The 13978-nt window shown below is 47.6% G+C and overlaps 1 protein-coding gene across 5 annotated transcripts in view; it reads left to right on the top strand.

Annotated features, from left to right (window-relative positions):
• Nucleotides 1-13978, top strand: part of VPS35L (VPS35 endosomal protein sorting factor like) — a 1107598-nt gene that overhangs the window by 171823 nt on the left and 921797 nt on the right. For all 5 annotated transcript variants that reach the window (XM_040358550.1, XM_040358549.1, XM_040358548.1 and 2 more), the window contains exon 5: nucleotides 13265-13289. In XM_040358550.1, the coding sequence (XP_040214484.1) occupies nucleotides 13265-13289 (25 nt within the window). The remainder of the gene's footprint in view (nucleotides 1-13264; nucleotides 13290-13978) is intronic.

Raw genomic sequence — 13978 nt, 5'->3', positions numbered from 1 at the left:
TATCTCAATATGCCTGGCCTAGAAAAGGCAGACAAAGGACATAAAGAGGGCACAGAGGCAGTGTCAGAAAAGACTGCAGATTTCTCACCCCCAGACTTGTATAGCTGCAGCTTGTTTCTGATGTGCACAAAAGCCTCTACATTTTTTTAACTTGCCTCTCCTCCATCTTATTATGCCCTTTTTGGGTACAGCGAGACCTGTAGAATCTGAAACCACCTTTCCCATTCATAAATAAATGGGCAATCTCTGGCAATTTTGGTTGATCAATCTTTGAGGATTTTCAGAAGAGTCAAATCTTTACTGGGACAGTTGGCTGCCTGTAAAAGACTCTCCGGAGAGTGTGGGGATGTCTGTTAGTTTGTCCCTGGGTCATGGATGTCCCGGACAAGTGGGTTTAATTGGTGATTTCAACGTGGTATAAAGAGTTTAAAAACTCAGGGTTTTTATTTTTTTTTATTAGTCAAAATCTGCACAAGGACTATCAGATTTTCAAAATTCTCTTGTCCTAGATAGTAGTTGTCCAAGACAGGTTCATAGGATTCTGTTCAAACCTGTTCGTCGTTCCAAAGCCCAATGTGGGTATTTGTCCTATTCTGGACCTGGAATACCTCAACAAATTTGAAATTTTTTAATGGAATATGGTCATTTTTTTGCCTTCCTGAGACAAGGGGAATGTCTGGCATCCATAGACAACCAAAATACCTGTGTGTATGTATTCAATTTTTCCATCTCATCAGTGGTTTCTCTGCTTTGCAGTGGGAGACAATTTCCAGTTGGTTGCACTGCATTTTGGCCTATCCTCTGCTCCCAGAGTGAACACAAGTCCTTGCCCCTCCTCTTGTTCCTCCTCTTGCCCTTCTAAAAATTCAGGGCCACTGCTGCAGATAGGACAGCGCTGGAGTGATGAGGAGCCAGGTATGTGTTTTAGAGGCAGGGGTCTAGAACAGGTAGTGGAGCGTTTTTAACTGAATGCATAGAATGCGTTAAGGTAAATCACATTTGACTTTAGAACCCCTTTAAAAATGGGGGGAGTCTTTTCTCTAACGTTCATGGACGCACACATCAGCAATTGACCTTAGGGTATTATCCATCCTTTCAGGAGATTGACTAGGCAGAAAACGGCACTTAAAGTGTTAAAGCACTTCTTTCAGTATAGTACCTCCCAGGGGGCGGGTCCCCCGGGTACATCCCTCTCTGCATCATGCAGCCCCAGTTTTTTTCTGCCTAGCATGAGGAGAAGACATGGCTCCTCTGGGCCCATGTGCTCTGGAGGTTTTTCTGCGTTTTTTTTTTTCCGCTTTAATTTAATTTTTCCTGCATTTTTGGAGGGGGGGACCTGTGGGGTCTGGTATGTTTGTCGTTTTTATTCAGTTTTTTTGTCACTGTGTGTTTAAAAACCTGTTGGCCGCCATTTTGACGGTGACTGCAGCTCTTACTGACGATCAGCGGCCGTTTTCTTGTAGCCCGCATGCTGTTTTTTTGCATGTTGGCAGCCATCTTAGAAGGCATTTTGGCCTCTAGTGACCAGAATAATGGCGCGAACGGCCTCAGCACACTTCCTGAAGGACGGCACAGCGCGGGCAGTGTTTCTTGCTTCTCGGCAGCACTACTGCCCGGTTGGGTGGTGAGTCCTCTGGGGGGTCCCCTGCTCTGTTGCGGCCGGGAGGGTGACCTGTGGGTCTTGCCTTGCAGGAGATGGTGGCGGCTGAACCGGAGGCTTCTCCCCCAGACATGCCAGAGTTAACCCTTAGTGCCCCTGCAGCCGCGGTGGATGCTATGACGGCAGTCCTTGAAGCATTTGTTGCCAGGATTGAAGCGGCGAGTGGCCAGAGGGGGGGTAAAAAGCTCCCCCTCCCTCTGCCCTCTTCTGGGGATGTCTCTGACACGGAATCGGGCCCTGCTACTGCCTCCGGCCCTGGATCCGTTATGTCAGATGATGCAGGCCTAGCCCACACGGACAGTGAGGATGACTCTGCTTCAGGGTCGGCGCATGATAAGGCGTTTGTGGGAGCTCTTATCTCTGCAGTGCAGGATACTCAACATCTTGAGGTTTCGGCGGAGACATCAGAGATGCTGGTCCCTTTTGGGTTCCGCAAGCCGCCCCACACAGCGAAAGTGTTTCCTTGTGTTCCATATCTGGACAAATTGTTGTACAAGGAATGGGATCAGCCGCAGAAAGTTTTTGCTGTTCCAAAATACTTTGCGGTCCGTTATCCTTTTGAGGTGGACTTTTTGAAAAAGTGGGTCTCTCCTCCGTCGGTGGACCCCCCTGTGTCCAGACTGAACAAGGCTACCACGTTACCTGTGGAAGGGCTCCCGCCTTTAAGGACCCCAAAGATAGGAGAGCTGAGGCTGTGGCCCGCTCCATGTTCACTGTGGTGGGGTCAGCGGTGAGACCGGTTTTGGCCGGGGCTCTGGTGTCGCAGACACTTACCGAACGGGCAACGTCTTTGCTGCAGGAGCTGGAGGCGCAGAATGCTCCTGAGCTCTGTGTGGACCTGGCCGTCCAGTTGGTGCAGGGCCTAAAGTTTCTGCGAGTCGGCCCTGGATACGCTTCCCTTACTCTCCAGGGCCGTTGCGGTGGTGCTACGCCGCCTTGTGTGGCTGAAGTGTTGGTCTGCAGACCAGTCTTCTAAAAAGGCCTTGGTGGACTTACCCTTTAAGGGTGAACAGCTTTTTGGGGCGTCTCTGGATGACATAATGGATGCCACAGGAGGTAAGAGCACTCTGCTCCCGCAATCTGGGAAGGGTAAGGAATCTTGCTGTAAGCAGGGGCCCTCCTTTTCTACCCCCAATCGTTTTTTTTCGCCCGCCAGGTGCGGCAGGAAAATGTTTCCAGGGTGCTAAGGCGCCCACTGAAGGACAAAAGCGCACCTGGTACCGCAAGCCCAACAAGCCTGCGGACAAGCCTGCCTCTGCATGAAGGTCTGCCCCCGCCCATATCTTGGGTGGGGGAGGGGCGAATTAGCGGCTCGGTGGAGGTCCCTTCTTTCCGACCGCTGGGTTTGCGAAGTAGTTTCCTCGGGGGACAATATAGTTTCTCTCTTGTCCACCAAACAGATTTTTTCCTTCCAACCTCCAGCTTCCTCCGGAACGCTGTGAGGCCCTGTCAGGGGCTGTGCAAGATCTAGTGGTCAGGGGAGTGATTGTGCCGGTTCCCTCAGCGTAACAGTTTCAGGGGTTTTACTCCAATCTGTTTGTTGTCCCCAAGAAGGAAGGGGTCCGTCCAATCCTGGATCTCAAGGCCCTCAATTGTTTTGTCAAAGTGCAAAAGTTCAGGATGGAGTTGGTTCGCTCGGTAGCGACGGCTCTCCATCAGGGGGATTTTCTGGCGTCCTTGGATATCATGGACGCGTACCTGCATATCCCCATATGCACAAAACGCCAGAGATTTCTGCGATTTTGCGTTCGGAGAGGACCATTTTCAATTTGTGGCCCTCCCTTTCGGCCTGGCCTCGGCACCACAGGTTTTCACCAAGGTGCTCGCTCCAATTCTGGCCCTGCTGAGGCAGCGCAGGATTGCTATAGTAGGATACCTGGACGACTTTCTTCTCAGGGCTTCTTCAAGCTCAGGATTAGAAGAGGACGTGTCTATCACCTGTCGGGCACTCCGAGAATTCGGTTGGCTACTGAATGTCCAGAAATCGGTGTTGGTGCAGTCTCAGCGGTTGGAATACCTGGGGTTGGTCCTGTATTCCTCGGAGGCAAGGGTTTTGCTCCAAATGGAAAAACTACAGACCCTGCAATCTGCGGTGCAGCGATTGGCGACCCAGAAGTGGTCGTGCATGAGAGTTCTGGGTCTGATGGTGGCCTCTTTTGTGGCAGTCCCGTATTCTCAATTCCACACTCGAGTGTTACAGAAAGAGATTGTCAAATTGGGACAAGCTCCCTTCGTCTCTGGATTAACAGATTTGAATGAGTCGCCTGGTCAGGTCCTCCCTAGTGTGGTGGCTGACCTCTCCGCTACTTCGGACTGGGAAATCATTTCTGCTGTGCCATTGGACAGTGGTCACGACTGATGCCAGCTTCTCCGGCTGGGGGGGGTGTCTGGGGTGTCCAATCAGCCCAGGGGCGCTGGACTCAGGAGGAGTCCCGCCTGCCGATCAATGTCCTGGAGCTCCGAGCAATCAGGCTGTGCCTCTCCAAGTGGTCTCTGGGTCTGCAGGACCGACCGGTCAGGATCCAGTCCGACCACGCCACAGTGTATGTTAATCATCAGGGGGGCACGCAGAGCTCGGCCGCAGTGACGGAAGTCGCGCACATTCTCTGGTGGGTCGAAAAGTACGTTCCTGCTCTGTCGGCCGTGTACATTCCGGGGGTGCAGAAATGGCAGGCCGACTACCTAAGTCAACAAATGCTAGACCAAGGAGAGTGGTCGCTACACCCGGAGGTGTTTCAGAGTCTGTGCCAAAAATGGGGCACTCCAGACGTGGACCTTCTGGCGTCCTGTCTCAATCGGAAGGTGTCAAGGTTCGTGGCCAGGTCAAGAGACCTGTGGGCGGACGCGTTGGTTGCGCCATGGGGCCACTATTGCCTAATATACGCTTCCCTCCCTGAAGCTTCTTCCTCGTCTGCTGCGCAGAGTGGAAGCCAAGAGGATACCAACAATTCTGATCGCACCGGATTGGCCGTGCCGTCCTTGGTACGCGGACCTGGTGCGGCTGGTGGCAGACGTCCCTTGGCGTCTACCTCTGAGAGAAGATCTTCTGTCGCAGGGGCCTATTTTTCACCCTGCTTTACAGTCGCTGGCTTTAACGGCGTGGCTGTTGAGAGCCAGATGCTGAAGGACCGAGGCCTATGACTCGGTGATCTCTACCATGCTACGAGCACGAAAGTCTACGTCACAAAAGATTTACCATAGTGCGTGGAAGGCCTACATCTCGGTGTGAAGAGATGAAATGGCACCCTCGTACATACGTGATGTCCCGGATTCTGCTGTTCTTACAGCGTGGAGTGGATCAGGCTCACGCCTTAAGTACAGTTAAGTGTCAGATTTCGTCTCTCGCTGTTTACTTTCAGCTTCCACTGGCGGCGCACTCCCTGGTGCGCACGTTTGTGCAGGGGGTTCGGCATGTGGCCCCTCCTGTGCGTCCTCCACTGCCTCCATGGTACTTGAATTTAGTCCTTTCGATGCGTCAAGAGGCTCCGTTTGAGGACATTCGAAAGATTCCTTTGTTGACTCAGACGGGTATCTGAACTGGCGGCCTTGTCTTGCAAGGCCCCTTTCTTGGTCATCTACAAGGATACGGTGGTGCCACAACCGTCATTCCTTCTGAAGGTTGTTTTTGCTTTTCACATTAATGAGGACATTGTTTAGCCATCCTTATGTCCTCGGCCGAAAAACCCGAAGGAGGCCACTTTGCATTCCTTGGACGTGGTTCGGGCCCTGCGGGTGTACTTGTCTGCTACGGCTCTGTTTCGGAAGTCAGATTCACTGTTGGTGTCTGTGACTGGTCCTAAAAAAGGTCTGGCAGGCTCGTCGGCTACCATTTCTAGGTGGATCAGACAGGTCGTGCTCCAGGCCTATGCCCTAAAGGGGCGGATGCCTCCCTTTCCGGTTACGGCGCATTCGACCAGGGCGATTGGTGCCTCTTGGGTTTTCCGCCATCAAGCATCTGTTTTACAGGTGTGTGTGTGTGTGTGTGTGTAAGGCAGCGACCTGGTCGTCAATCCAAACCTTCTCAAAGTTTTACAAGGTGGATGTGAGTGCATCTTCGGATGCCTCCTTTGGCCACAAGGTTCTGCAGGCGGCTGTTTAAGGTTGAGTTCCTTCGTTGAGGAACTCTGGTTTGTTTGGGGTGAAGTTTGGTTTGCCATGCTTTTTCCCACCCCTAGAATTTTTTTGACACTGCTTGGGGACGTCCCTAAGGTCAATTGCTGCTGTGTCCGTCCATGAACGGAAGAGAAAATAGGATTTTTCCCTAGTTGTCTTCCAGGACAGCCCTTGAGAGATGGAGTCCCTCCCATCGACACAGGAAACACATTGCCAGCAGTTCAAAAGGCGGTCCCTCAGGCCCCTGGCCAGTCTTTGTGTTTCCTCCGTAGGAGGAACATGTTGCCAAAGGAACATTCCTGGACTTCATCTCTTAGGGGCTTCCTGCAGGGAAATAGGGCTAGGTCTTACCTATTGCGCCCTGAGAAGTCTCACCTCTTTTGGTGTATGGGCACGGGTACCGTCCAGCTGACAGGAGCAGGCCCGTTTTTGTTTCTCCCCGTCCCGGTGCCGACGTGGTCTGTGGGCAGAATGGTGCGGTTCCCCCTGGAGCGGTGAATGCAAATTCAGTACAGCATTCGCTGGGGGCTGGATACGCCGTTGCGTCATTTCCGGCAGAATCGCGTCATAGCTGTGCGCCGAGACTTCCAGTTCTGGGTCTCTTGACGGCGCGTGGGGAGAGAAAAAGCCCAAGCTGGACCTGCATATCCCGGCCTGCATCCAGCCATACAGGACGAGCAGCAGGATCTGAGGAAGGGACCACCATGGAGGTTAATCCCCAACAAACTCCGGAGTACGCAGGCTCCAGTACCACCCAGGTAGGCTGCCGGGCATGTACTCATGGGTGTGTTTAGGCTAGGTGTGGTGTCTGGGAGTCGCTCCATGGGGGGTCACGTCACAGGGGGAAACATGGTGATGGTAGCAGCACGGGTGTACCTCGGTAAAGGAGGAAGAAGCTGAGTTTTCTCATCTTATATTGCAGGCTAAGGAATCTTCAAGGGAAGACAAGTCTGACCGCAGAAAGTGCCCTAATTGTGGTAGCAAGTTATCCTCAGGCTATGATGAGACCTTGTGCAAGCAATGTATTGCTAAGTTGTTAAAATCTGAGGCAGACTCTCCCTTAGCAAAGTTTCTTGGTTCATTTAAGGAGGAAATGGCTTCAACTTTTAAATCCCTTAGGGATTTGATTTCTAATGTTAACACGGCTGCTACCTCTAGTAGTGCGGCTACAGTTTCCCCTTCACCAAGCCCCACAATGCCTAGTTCCGGGGAGCCCTGTAGAGAAAGGGAGCATAGCCCCGGGTTAGTTAGGCCTGAATCATCTGAATCAGACCAAGAGGAGAGTCAAATCACAGCTAACAGTGACAAAGTATAAGTTATCTATCGAGGAGGTAGATGAATTACTAGGTGCCATTTATGATACACTAGAGATTGAAGAGGAAGAATCTCCATCATCTAGGCCCACGACCAAAATGTACTGCTTCCCTGGGAAAGAAAAAAGCCAGAGCGTTTTCCTATTCATGAGGTCCTCTCTGATCTGGTTCGCAAAGGAATGGCGGCAGATGCCCGATAAAGCCTTCTTTTTCCCGAATTCCCTCAAAAGGTTTCTATTTGACGAGAACCCAGAGGCAGTCTGGAAACAAAATCCCCTAAGCTTGATGCCCCTCTGTCTAAAGTATCTAAGCAGTCGGATCTGGCCTTTGAGGATATGGGTACATTTCAAGGACCAATGGATAGGAGGACTGACATCGTCCTAAAAAGGGCCTGGGACGCTTCCATGGCAGGTCTAAAACCAGCATTAGCTACTTCCTGTGTTGCTAGGAAGGAGTTCTGGTTATCCCAGTTGCAGGAACACCTCAAAGCAGGTACCCCTAGGGAAGACCTACTTAAAACCTTCCCAATGCTCTTTAAAGCAACTAGCTTTATTTCAGACGCAGCAACAGATGCGGTAAAATTTACAGCCAAATCTGCAGCTCTTTCTGTATCGGCTAAAAGATCTGTATGGTTAAAAACCTGGGCTGGGGACACAGCATCTAAGACACGGTTATGTAGTGTTCCATTTACTTGAGACCTAGTCTACGGCAGTAGCTTATGTAAACAAGCAGGGAGGTACCAGGAGTCCTTGCCTAATGATTGTAGCAAAACAGTTGTTCCAATGGGCAGAGATTTATCTAAAATCCATCTCTGCAATTCATTTGAAGGGCGAGCAGAACAACACTGCAGATTTCTTGAGTCGACAACTAGTTTCGAATCAAGAGTGGTCTCTACACATGGAAGCCTTCAATCTCATAACGAACCACTGGGGGTACCCAGAGATAGACTTGTTCGCAACAAAAGAAAATACCAAGGTTCCCAATTTTTGCTCTCTATACCCAGGAGCTCAACCTTGGGAAGTAGATGCATTGCAAATACCCTGGACTTTCAGTCTAGCTTATGCATTTCCACCACTTCATCTCATTCCAAGGGTCTTGTCCAAGTTTCTAGTAGAGGAAACATGTCTAATTCTGGTGGCACCTTTTTGGCCCAAGAGACTTTGGTTCACAACGTTACTAAGACTAACAGATCAACCACCGTTGAGGCTTCCGTGCAGACAGGACCTCCTGTCACAGGGACCCCTTTTGCACCCTCAAGTACCCATGCTGAAGCTTTCAGCATGGTTACTGAGGAAGAAATTCTGAGAGGAAAAGGCCTATTAGAAAGAGTGATCCAAACCCTGCTCCAGAGTAGAAAACCGGTTCCTCAAACCATCTACGAAAAATCTGGGAAAACATGTTATTCCTGGTTGGCGGATCAGGGTGAATCCAACAAAAACTTAACAAACCTCTTAGTTTCTGCAAAACGGGGTAGACAAAGGGTTATCCCCGAGCACTATCAATGTACAAATAGTGGCCTTAAGTGTTTACCTTGAAAGACGTTTACAAGAGGATCAGCTTATTTCTAGGTTCTGTAAGGCAATTTCCAGACAGAAACCAACTAAGACAACGGTAACTCCAACGTGGGACTTGTTGGTCGTCCTAAATGCTTTTTTGAGAACTCCTTTTGAGCCTATCTCGAAAGGCCTCTCTAAGACTGCTCACTTTAAAAACGGTGCTCCTGGTAGCAATCACTATAGCTCACAGGGTTAGTGAAATACAAGCACTTTCAATAAGAGAGCCTTTCCTTCAAATTCTGCAGGGCAGGATCATCTTAAAGACAGACCCTGGGTTCTTGCCGAAGATAACATCAAACTTTCATAGGTCCCAAGATATTATTCTACCTTCCTTTTTGCCAGAACGCCTCTAATGAAAAAGAAAGGCAGTTTCATCTACTAGATGTGAAAAGGTGTATTCTACAATATCTAGATACAACAAAATCTTTTAGACTGGCATATTCTTTGTTTGTTCTTTTTTCTGGTCAGCGCAAAGGACAGAAAGCTTCCATAACCACTATAGCTAGATGGATTAGGTTAGCTATTCTAGAAAGCTATAAAATATCAGGTAAAGATTCTCCGGAGGGTGTTAAAGCCCACTCCACAAGGGCACTTTCAACATCCTGGGCGGAAAAAGCTGGCGCCACCCCGAAGCAGATTTGTAAAGCGGCCACATGGTCAAGTTTTTCCACCTTAACAAAACATTACAGACTGGACTTATTGTCCAGCCAGGATCAAGCTTTTGGGAGGAAGGTCCTCCAAGCTGTGGTCCCACCCTAATCTGGTGAGTACTTGGGGATCCTCCCAAGGGCTGTCCTGGAAGACTAGGGAAAACTGCAGTTAGTACTCACCGGTACTCCTTTTCCGGTAGTCTTCCTGGACAGCACGATCCCACCCTTTAAATTTATGTTGATGCATTAACATGTTAACCTGTTGTGGTTGTATTTTGCAGTTCCATCCTTCGGTTCTTGGTGAAGACTGGCCACTGACCTGAGGGACCGCCTTTTGAACGGCTGGCAATGTGTTTCCTGTGTCGATGGGAGGGACTCCAGGGCTGTCCTGGAAGACTACCGGAAAAGGAGTTACCGGTGAGTACTAACTCCAGTTTTTGTACTCGCCATAAAATCCATTTCTCTGAGTTCATTGACGGACACAGCACCCTCCTTTGTTTGTACTGCTTGTTTACGAACTGGGGCTGCATGATGCAGAGAGAGGGATGTACCCGGGGGACCCGCCCCCTGGGAGGTACTATGCTGAGAGAAGTGTTTTAACACTTTAAGTGCTGTTTTCTGCCTTGTCAATCTCCTGAAAGGACGGATAATACCCTAAGGTCAATTGCTGCTGTGTCCGTCCATGAACTCAGAGAAATGGATTTTACGGTGAGTACAAAAATCCTATTTTTTTTTTTATCACTACAAAGTTCATATACTATGCCAGTCTTTCAGGATGGGAAATAGTGTTCTGGTCCCTCAGGAAACATTGTCACCAGCTCTCTCTACGCCCTGGAGCTCTGAGCAAGAAATATGGCTCTGCAACACTGGAACCCCCTACTACAAGGACACCAGGAGTCATGCAGCTTGAAGAGCCAGTTCACACATGGGCGACCTGTCAGGCGACTCGGCCGCCTGACAAGTCGCGGTCCGTTCTATTCAATGGAACCATTCTAATAGGAGCGACACAAGTCGCTCCGACTTAGAATAAGGTTCCTGTACGACTTTGGGGGCGACTTGCATTGAATTCAATACAGAAGTAATTTTGCAAGTTGCCTCTCAAGTCGTCTTGGGATAGCTTTGCCGAGTCACCCCCAAAGTAGTGCCGCCCGTGTGAACCGGCTCTAAAGGAAGCAAGCCAGATCATCTCATGGACAAAGTCTCTTTTCAGTGATTGCTGCTATAAATATCAAAGGAGTGGACAGCTAGAAAGAGGATTACCCCAGCTGACTCCAACTGGTTCAAAGGAAATGAGTCCTTCACCCCAACATCTTTAATCTGATATGCCCGAGATGGGGGATCCTGGATGTAAATGCCTGTTCTCCAGATTCAACAAATTACCTCTGTTTGCGGTCAGGACTAAGAACCCTCTAGCACTAACATCAAACCTTGATATGCCCATGGTCTCAGTTAAGGCTAAGCTATGTCTTCGTCCAGTGGAATATTTATCTTTTCTGCTCCACAAAGTGGAGAAAGAGGCTAGTGATTCTCAGTGCACCAAACTGGCTGATAGAAACCTTGTACACAACATACTCAGAATACTAGGAGACCAAGGATCCTTTAGCACTAGAATTGTATGCCTTGATAATCCCCTGGTCTCAATTCAAGCTAATGTATGCCCTGCTTCTGGTGCCCATTCTACCTCCTCGGCTCCACAAAAGTGAGCAAAAGAAGCCAGTGATTCCTATTGCACCAAAATCTCACACTTTTATAGAAGATAACCTTTGGTCAGACTTGCTGTCAGGGCCCTCTTATTTCAGTCTGCTTCTCAGTCACCTGGCTTTAAAGGCATGGCTCTGTTGAAACCAGTCTCTTAAGAGACAGAGGGGGTCTTGCATTCTGATTCTTATCTTGCTAAAAGCATGAAATGTCACTTCCAGAAAGATCTACACTCGCTTGGATGCTTCTCTGCCTGGTATGAACTACAGATATTGATGGTATGAATGTCCAGTTACTCTGTGCTTTGCATTCTGGCCTACTTACAAATGGAACTTGACCTGAACTTGGCCTAAGCACTCTGAAAAAATATGTTTCTGCCTTGTCCATTCTTTCTCCAAAGCCTCTAGCAACACTCTCTTGTCAAAACCCTTATTCAAGGTATCTTGGATCAGGCCTTCCTTTAATCACTGTATGCTGATCTTAACTTGGTTCTGTCTGCCCTGCAGAAACCATCCTTTGTACCCAACAGGGGTTTAACCCCTTAGATGACCACACCTGCAAAGGGGGCATTTTGGTTTTGTGATGACATCTGTAAGAGTTGGTGGCTCCTTTCGAGTCCTCCATTTATTCATAATGAAAAGGTAGTCTGATGCCCAAGACCATCCTTTCATCTTCATGTGCTGACAGTCTTTCACCTCAGTGAAGACATAATTCCAAAGCACCCAAAGGAAATTGCTCTTCATTGCTCGGATGTGTTCTGAGCTATTAGTCTACCTCAATGAAACAGCTTCTATCAGACAATTAATTCTCTATTTGTTTTATAACCTCAGGACCCCACAAGGGTCATCCTGCTTCCACTCGAAGGAACTGATTGCATAGAACTTACAAAGCTCATTGACAAATCTCTTCCTGCACTTGTAAACCTGCCCACTCACTAGGTTGGTGGACATTTTCTGTGAATTCCAGCACCAGGTCTCTGTACCCCAGCTTTGTAAGGCTGCCACGTTATCCCCCTTTCATACCTATTCAAAGTTTTACCCGATAGACATCCAATCTACTGATGCAGCTATTGGCTGCAAGGTTCTTATAGCGTAATTCTGAAGTTGGGTCTGTTGGGCCTGTGGACACAGTTATGTTGTCTAGTTGATGCTCACTCTGCATTTATTGCTTTAGGAAATCCAAGGGCCTTTAAATATTCAATCTGTGTACTGTACAGTTGAGAGAAGTTTTTTTAATTGCTTGTAAATTCCGTATCTTGGAGTACAGTACTATCCCTTGGTTACTCATGCCTAAAAAACAAACAAAAAAAAAACTGAACTTGCTGATTAGGGTAGGGTTATAGAGGGAACATCTTCAAAAGTGTTACCAATGTCCACTCACCTGAAGGTACGAGTCTATAACCCAGGATCTATGAATGCTCAGCTTGTGTCTTGTACTGTTATGCGAGATGAAGTTTTTACAGGTAAGTCAATTTCTCTTATCCCAAACATGTCTGATAATAGCAGACATGCACATTTAAGGGTGGCTATACATTATACAATTGTACAATTTTTTTCCTTTTTAGATTTACCAAAAACTTTTATAATATGAGGTCAAACCTATACAACACTTTCAATTTGTATCCATTCAGGCAGACCCTTGCACTACATAATTAAAGGTAAATAAATCTAAAGGAGATTGTACAGAAAATTGTATAATGTATGGCCAGCCTTATTGATTCAGAAGTATGTTGTAAAGATTGTAGTTTCTAAAACACATGTTCATTTTATATCTGTTACTTAAATATGTTAGGCCTCGTGCTGCTAAACAGACATTTTATAAGCAGTTTTTTTTTAATTCTCCTTAACTCTCCTCTGTTATCTTATCAGTACATGTACACAGGGTCATGTACAGTAGTTTTTAGGCAGTTGAGTTCAAAGGCTATTTTTGGAACACAAAAAAGGATTCAAAATGTGAGTTTAGAGGCATTTCAAATGCTTTTAAACGTGGTAACTCGCGTTTAGCCACCTTTGGTTTACAGGCGTTTTTCATTTTTGGCAATTTTTTTTTTAAATGCTTCAAAACGCAAACACGGCAAAATGCTGCTAAACGTGGCATGTAAACACAGAAAAATGGACGGTTTAAACGTGGATTACTATCTGTCAGGTTAAATCGTTCAGGAGAGGTTGTAAAAATGGCCCGTGTACATGAAGCCTTACTTGAATATCTGTTGCTTGAATATCTGTTGCTTGAATATCTGTTGCTCAAACTCTTATCTGTGGATTTTCTTTTTAGAATCTCTTCTTGGGTTCAGAAAGAGGTAAATATTTTTCTTTCAAATTCTTAATCGATTAAAGTGAATTTTATTTACACACTAAACATATAAAAGGGTCAGTTTGTCAATACTGATATTGTTTTAAAAAAAACTTTACATTTATGCATGTGGGAGCAGTCATGTTTGTTCCTTATTCAGGCTCTGCTTCTTGCTTTGCAGCATTACACATTAGCTCTGATATTCTGCTCAATCACTGGCAAGAATAATAAATAAGCAAAATGGCACACTTTTTTATAAAAACTCTATCCTTTTGACTTTTTATATAAACATTTTGAATATGTTGCAAATGTTCACATATTTTCTGTCGGGTAGGTATAGGCAAGGCTCTCCTCCCTCTTTTAACGATATATCACAAGTCATGACTATAGGGGCGTGGTCGGACCACAAAATTGGGAGAATCTGGGCATCCCCAGTGGCGCGGAGGGTGGCATTATTAACAAAGGAAAAATCTTTGCGAGAGTGCATGCCGTGAGGAGCGGAGTAGAACGTTATACTGTCTATCCCCGGGATGAAGGGCCCGCCAGACGTCAAACATGTGCATGGCGTCTGGTGACACGGTTGTGAATCCCTAGTAGCCTGGGGTTTGCGGATCTGTGGGGTTCAGTACATGGCGGTCCATCACCACCGACTGGGAGAAGTTGAAGTCCCCACCAACAACAAAGCACTCACTGGGT

The sequence above is a fragment of the Rana temporaria genome, chromosome 6 (genome assembly GCF_905171775.1).
Source record: "Rana temporaria chromosome 6, aRanTem1.1, whole genome shotgun sequence".
In the NCBI taxonomy this organism is placed as follows: Eukaryota; Metazoa; Chordata; class Amphibia; order Anura; family Ranidae; genus Rana; species Rana temporaria.
The sequence above is the reverse complement of the archived record's forward strand: the minus strand, read 5'-3'. Positions and strand labels throughout refer to the sequence as shown.